Source organism: Pecten maximus, chromosome 1 (genome assembly GCF_902652985.1).
Source record: "Pecten maximus chromosome 1, xPecMax1.1, whole genome shotgun sequence".
Lineage (NCBI taxonomy): Eukaryota > Metazoa > Mollusca > Bivalvia > Pectinida > Pectinidae > Pecten > Pecten maximus.
The window spans coordinates 51572650-51580269 of NC_047015.1; the positions used below are offsets into that span (position 1 = coordinate 51572650).

The window sequence follows — 7620 nt, forward strand, 5'->3', positions numbered from 1 at the left end:
TTGGTACATAAGCGGACCTATCGTTCTGAATTTTGGTGACATCACAGAAGATTCTGAAATTATGTAGTGTACAGCTGGTGAAGGCAACTCATTGCTTTGAAAGCAAAGTTACATGACGAACATAGCATTGTTTATATTCGAAAGAATAGTATGAAATATGCAAGTATGCGGATGTGTTGGAAACGTCACATGATAAGCAACATAATTGGTGTTGTATTTGTCTGTGTCATTGTAGGAATTTATATCAGTTTGTTGCGTTACAATAAGGCAAGCACGACTAGTTTTAACCTTGTTCCGAAAAGTGTTGGTGCATTTCCGGTGGCGGACCGATACAAATCTCGGAAAGGGGCATTATTTCACTTCTCTAATCTAGGGAAAAAGTCAATAAAACCAGGAAAATTGCCAGTCTACATCTTGGAGGAGCACCACGAAGGTAAGACAGCTGTACTGTAATGTACACTTATTAGACTGGAGGGAATTTTTTTTACCAATTTGCATGATCACAGACACAGGGGCATGTCTATAGTCTTATATTAAGAAATAGCAGAAATACCTACATGTGTATTGGAACTGGACCGGGTCGATCATCGGCGACCAGGTAGCTCAATCGGTAGAGCATCCGGCTACTGTGTTCGGAGGTCCCGGTTTCGAATCCCAGCCTGGCCGTGCATTTTTCCACTCCTACTACATTTGGTACCTGTGACCAAACTTTGTTCCAAGTGAAGTGAATACTTGACATGGGGATACCCGAACCTGGGTTGTGATTGTGAAGTCTTCGGGGTCGAGGCTTAAAGAAAGGGAGGGAAGAGTGTAGCGGAACTGGATCATCGGCAACCAGGTAGCTAAATCGGTAGAGCATCCGGCTAGTGTTTGGATGTCCCGGGTTCGAATCCCGGTCTGGCCGTGCATTTTTCCACTCCTCTTACACACTGTCCATGCCAATTATCGATCGTGACGAACATAATTACTGTGACATAAAATGGCACCAGATATTGAAAGGTCCTGATCCTGATCAGTATTTATATTTGACCAGAAGTTTTTGTTTTTATATATATATGTGAATAATACTTACCATGATGCAGAACATCAATCGCTGAAAAAGACGCCAAGAAATTGCTCGCATTAGTCTGCATGCGCCATATATGATTTAAAGGGACATATGTACATCACGCGTACGGTAAACCAATTTTTATTTTGTATTTTTTCATGTTTTTGGGTATATCTTTAAAAAATATAACCTTATGAACAATAACCATTCCAATTTGATGATATATGTCCATAAAAAACATCAATTATTAATTATAAAAAGGTTATCACAATTCGTTGATCAACAGTCTGGATATATATAATTATATGTAAATTTTGTGACATATACATGTGTAAAAGAATTAAATCTTAAAGCAGTTATATCTGTATATACATCAGTATATTGGTAGCATGTATATATTACAGGAAGTAGGCTCTCATACGGGCACTTCAATCTAGGGTATACCAAAGTTAGGGAGTAAAACCCTTTTTCATTGGATCAAGACAGGTACCTTTTTGTGTAGGAGTTGGGTTTCCCTGGGTTGGGGTATAAAAGGCAGTGTCCCTTACAGTTCGAGAGAGTCGAAGGCTTCCATGTAGCCGTGACTTCACCTCCCCTCCCTTAAAAGCCTCCATTCGGCTGCTCCCCTCCTCCCTAAGGCTACAGTAGTGTATACACCTGTAGTGGCTGGGGCAAACGCAGTGATAAGGCATGCGTGGTGTGTGTAGGGGCTAGCGCTAGCTGCAGGTACCTAGCTAGACTGGCGAGGGAAGCTGGGGAGGTCATCAATCAAATCTATACATAGGCAGGCAGGGCTTGTTAGGGGACACTACACTGTATAATAGGTATATCTGGACTATACAAATTGCTGTAGCATGTTATATACAAATGTACCCAAATAAATATACATTATATATTTGCATGGCCTTTTAGTCTGTCATTGATTCCGTATGTTATTATAAAAATAACCAATTAAGGTACCAACAGAACCCTGGATCCCCCGAACCTGGGTTGTGACAGTGTGCACACGTGTGGGGAAATCCCTTACGCGTGTGGCGGAAACGACGTTCTTTTACACATGATAGAACGCATGCACACAACAAACTTATTAATTATAAAACACCTGAAAACAAAAAGGCTTCCAACCTGAATGGACTGGGGTTGAAAACGATAACAGCTTCCGCAATAAAGAGAATAATAGGTAAATGGGTCAAAGCTAAGACAATCCTAGAATTACACTGGAGAAGCAGTACAAAAGATTGAAGCAGCTAGTTCAAACATGAAAACAATAACTGCAGTAATAATTGCTGGATAGTAGGCCATAATATGTTCATCACAATAATAGCAGGGCTTTTTTTCACTACTTTGGGAATGGGGCCTATGGCTTCGGGATTGGGGAAAAAATGCGCGGCAACAGCTGGTAAATTGGGAAAAAATGGACATAATGGTAAAAATAACAAGTAGACACAAATATTGATCTATGTTTTATTTATTTAGACTCTATAGAGCATTATCTCCCTTTATCAGGCCAGAATAACCAATAAAATGTAGACAGGACGGCACCATCTGGATTTTTAAAGACATAATTTTTTTATAGATCATTCGATTCGGAATTTTAACTGTCGATTGGGAAAAATATCCAATTTTGCTGTGGGGAATGGGGCCGAAATTCGGCCCCAAATTGACCTAAAAAAAAGCCCTGAATAGGCATATGCATGGACCTTACATGTGTATAAAAACTTTTATAGTCTTTATATATATACAACAAATGTATATAGGTATTTCTGGTTATTTTTTCATATAAGACTAGACATATGCATGCCCCTGTGATTTGACCGATTTAAACCATTTATATGATTATGTAATTACTGAGTTTCTTTCTGTATTTCAGTGCTTCCTATATGGTTTGAAGCAGCAAAGAATGGACATATACCACAACATGGGAATACCTTGGTAAGAAGATGAAGACCACTCTATTTTAATATTGAAATGATATATACATGTACATTTAAGCCTGTAACATCAATTGCAACCGAGGGGTGATTTACACTTCTATTACACTACTATATATATATACACACACATACATGGAGAGAGCTGGTTTCAATGACAATTGTAGTTACAATAATTTATAAACACTAAACAGGTATATAAAAGAAAGTTGATTTTAGATTGAAAATTTCAAAAGACCTTAAAACCCTAAAAACCTTAAATGCATACCAAATTACATATATAATCTCCCTGGAACAAGTTTTTCTGAGTCAAGGAGCTGATAGAGATCAGCCTGTTGTAGAAAAGTATGTGTATACATTGTAAATATATAATAGCTCCAATAAGGTCCATGCTCCATAGACTTCTTTGTATGATTTTCAAATTAAAATTCACACACTTCTGCACAACTATTACCTCTTCTACCCGATTCATACTTACAATCTTGAACAGTCTTTGAATTTTTTATTTAACTTTTGCCTTAAATGTCTTGAATCTCAGCAAAGTACTTTCAACCTGGTTTAAAAAACTTTAGCCAACAGAGAACTGATCATGATCATGATGGTCAAGAGGTATACAATGTATTGGGAAGAGTAAAGTTTCCTCATATCAATGACCTTGAGATAATTTCAAGTTCATAGCTAAGGCTAGAGGCCAAATAATATGTTAAAAACTTCAAAAATACTCTTCTCAAACTTAAGAAGTTCCAGAGGGCTGATGTTTGGCCAGCAGGTACCTAGGGCAGAGTGGTATAAATTTCCTCATATAAATGACCTAGACCTATTTTCACGGTAACGTAGGTGAAATAATTGAAAATCTATTTGTGAATCTCTTCTAAAGTTGTAAATGACCCAGGTTACTCATCTTTGGCCATTAGCTATAGGTTCCTGCTAAAGAGGGCTATGAAATTTCCTCCCTGGCCTATTTCAAGATGACAGTGCTCAAATATGTTAAAACTTTTCTCAAGTTACAAAAGACACAGAAGCCTAATATGTTGCCAAAAGGTACCTATAGCTAGCTAGTAAACAGTGGTATAAAAATTCCTCATTTAAATGAAGTTGACTTATTGTCAAGGTCACAGGGGTCAAATAGATATGTTTAAAAAATCTTCTGGAATCCTCTTTTCAAGTTCCAGAAGGCCCAAAGGGCTGATATTTTGCCAGCAGGTACATTGTTCATGAGCAGAGTGGTATAAAGTGTCCTCATGTAAATGACCTTGACCCATTTTCAAAGTCATATGATCAAAAATATTCTTCACAGCAGCTTGTTTATGTAAGGTACATGCATACATATGCATATGCACCCCAGTATTACAATGGAACAGCCACCCATCCAACGTTGTTAAACTTTGTTACATAGCTATATATAGACACTCAACCTCACAGCAACAAAAGCCAGATATATTGGACTATATTGGAAAACCCATACCCATGAATGTCATATTTATGCAAATGTTTGTTATAATTAATTGTTTTTTATTTTTTTGGCATAAATAAAATTTGATGTGAGGAGCCTAATTACTGGGAACTTGTTCACTTGCTATTGTAGATCCATATCGATGGCCACAGTGACATGGCACCACCGTTTTTCCTGAGCCGTTACCCAGCATGGCGTCCACCCAAAGACAACAGGGAGCTACACACCATGATGCAGAGAAATGATGCATTCATTGTGGTTAGTAGGAACGATCGGCATAACTTTAACGCAATATTTTAAATTCATCATGCATGCATTATGATTAACTTCATTTTGAGGATTTCAGTCACAATTTAATGAATTTTGATATTTTAGGCTAATCTGATGAATTTGATGTAATGCATTTAAAATTCTGAGAGTAAAGATGCTTAAATGCAATATCAAACACTCATGCATGTAAAATGCTATAGTATCTCCAGGAAAAAAACATTTCAAATCTAAAATCATACCTACATTTGAGTAAAGAGTTTATAAGAGTTATCTCCCATGTGAGCGCTGACACATAATTAGATGTAGTTAAAGCCGTTCTGGTATCTGACAGAAATATATAGGGGAGATAACTCCCCTTTACGTGATATAAAAAATTTTCATTTTCATGGTAAGGTCCTGTTTTTAGTCTTCCATGATCTGATTTTTATCATAATCTATCACTGCAAGAACAGTGATATAACTTCATTCAGGACAAAAATAATTTTTTGGAAAAATCCACAGACAGCTGTCATCTTTGTTTTGAATTGTTTGCAGATTTTGATAATGTTTTCTTTTCAATTCAATTCTTTGAATAATTTTTTGTCATTCTAGGAAGCAGCCATGGCTGGACTGATCAGGAAGGTGATCTGGATATGGCCGAAGTGGACAGAGCACAGACACGAGGGTGTAGAACAAACCGGAGAGGTGGAGGTGGGCTGGGCACAAGTGGATGGTCCACACAAAGAAAAGATCAAGGTCTTCTGTTTGTGTTATCACAATAGCACAAAAAACGGCCAGAGTTGTATTTATTTACCGTTACATCACGCTACAGAGACCAGTGTTTCCATCAGCCCTCGTCTTTGCCACGTGAAGAAGTCATTTTTCTACAAAGAAATCAGAGAAGATATTGCTATCCAAAAATTGAGCAAAAGTAAATTAGTGTCGTCCAGTGAATCTGTTTTACTTGACATAGATGAGGATTATTATGGCTGCACCTATGCTTCAAAGCCGTTGCTGGATGCCAACATGTCCATGGAAAATATTCACAAGATAGACAGTATGATACAGAAATTATTCTGTCCACAAGGGTCAGTTCAGGAACAAGAGGCTGACCGGTTACTTGTTAATGTACTTGGGATTTTGAGAAAGGCAGCCACCTGTAACGATAGTACTAATAACAAAGCTAGCAATGTCTTGTCGTCCAAAGGTAATACTGGTCAGATCCAAGGTCACGGAAGTAAGGTGAGCTCGAATAAAAGTGCTTTAGACACTGATAAAACAGCCAATAAGAAAAACCAAAATACAAACAACGAAAAATGCAAGGAAGTTTCTCTAGCTCTCGTTAAAGAAGCTGAATCTGTCCTTAAGAAATATCTTTGGCAGACAAAGAACTCTGTAGCATGTAGCAGAAAGACAGCACACGGTGAGAAAATTCTTAAAGAATTAATAAATAACTTCAAACAGCGCAGTCTCCGACAGCTTAGATCTTTACAATATGTCGGTTTTTGTCTGACTTCATCTCCCAGATCTAGTAAGCTTGTTAGCAAGTTTAGCTTTAACGTGTGTCATGGCGAGAATTACCCAGGGCATTCTGCAATAGATGTGTACATACCCCGTGTATCGGAGATCCAACACAGAACCAAACTTCTACATGATATGCTTTCTGCAGTGAAAAATAAGAAAACAACGATGGCCACGGTTTGTAGATCTGTGAGGGATGGATACACTCCACGTCGGTATTTCAGCAGGATAGAAAGTGATGTGCTGAAATCGCTGAATAAGACATTTGGTAATATTCAATTGCGATACGATTCCAATTTACTTGGTGGAAGAAAAGGATGGCCAAGTCGACACAAGGTATCCCCAAAATGACATTACACGTAGTTACAGTGCTTCAAGGATCTGATATATATGGTTGGGGAATGTATTGTATACATTTGAAATATTACTGATTTTGAGATGACTTTGCCCAGATTGAGCACAAGGCATGCTGTTCAAGTTAAATCTGTGTATGAAATTGCTGAGTAACGATGCACTAGCTTTAAATTCAGTTGTAATAACAGGATAGAATTTTTTACTAGGCTTATCAAAGACATCAGATTGTGAATTCCTAAAAGAATCCCATCAACAGCTAATTGTGTGTGGAATTCAGAGCAGTTTACATTAGAAAATTATGTAACAATATGCACAGATTTATATTGAATAGTCTGGCTTACAGCAAACTTCATGGACACAATCATTCAAATAATAAAATCTGCTTTCCATCAACTGTATATATAATATGATCTCCCACCCATGAAATACATTTTTTTATCATGTGAAAATGCAAAGTTTGAATGTATAACACACATGGCCAGTCCGAAGGTAAAGTACTGATACAGGAAAGGTGTAGATCTGCTCCCTAGCTAGACCCTCTAGCAAGCTTGATTGAGTTATTGTGGTATGGTTATAATGCAAACACATGAAGTATGATATTGTGTTTTATGCTGCCACATTGTGACTATATCAAGAGTAATATTGCTGTTATTGACATCAACAAATTGAAGATAAATTTCATGTATATACTCTACCTGATCCTGGACAGGGATTTTATATCGTTTATACCAACATGAGATTAATTAAGTAAAAGATTTCTAAGATAACCAGCTATATACCTGTAGTTACATGTACATAAGTAGAACTATTTGTCTTTATATTGGCATGGGCTGAAATAGTTTAGTTCATCAAAGTTTGCTCCAGAAGTTAAACCGGGAAAGTTTTACAATGAAAAATTTATGGAAAAGTTAAAAATTCTTTAAGAATTGATAATAAAAAACAAATAATTTCAATAAAATTTTAACATTTCAATAATTCTGTACATCGGTTATAATTGGCAGAATCATGTACATGTATATATAGTTCGTACATTGTATATGCCTTTTCCCTTTTGTCGGTTGGTC

The 7620-nt window shown here is 36.9% G+C and overlaps 1 protein-coding gene across 1 annotated transcript; it reads left to right on the top strand.

Annotated features, from left to right (window-relative positions):
- The first annotated feature begins 36 nt into the window (after positions 1-36).
- On the top strand, positions 37-7299 carry LOC117337476. The gene is made up of 4 exons (XM_033898478.1): positions 37-433; positions 2919-2980; positions 4565-4690; positions 5294-7299. The coding sequence occupies exons 1-4, from the start codon at positions 151-153 to the stop codon at positions 6551-6553; spliced, it is 1731 nt and encodes a 576-aa protein (XP_033754369.1). The 5' UTR covers positions 37-150; the 3' UTR covers positions 6554-7299.
- The last annotated feature ends 321 nt before the right edge of the window (positions 7300-7620 follow it).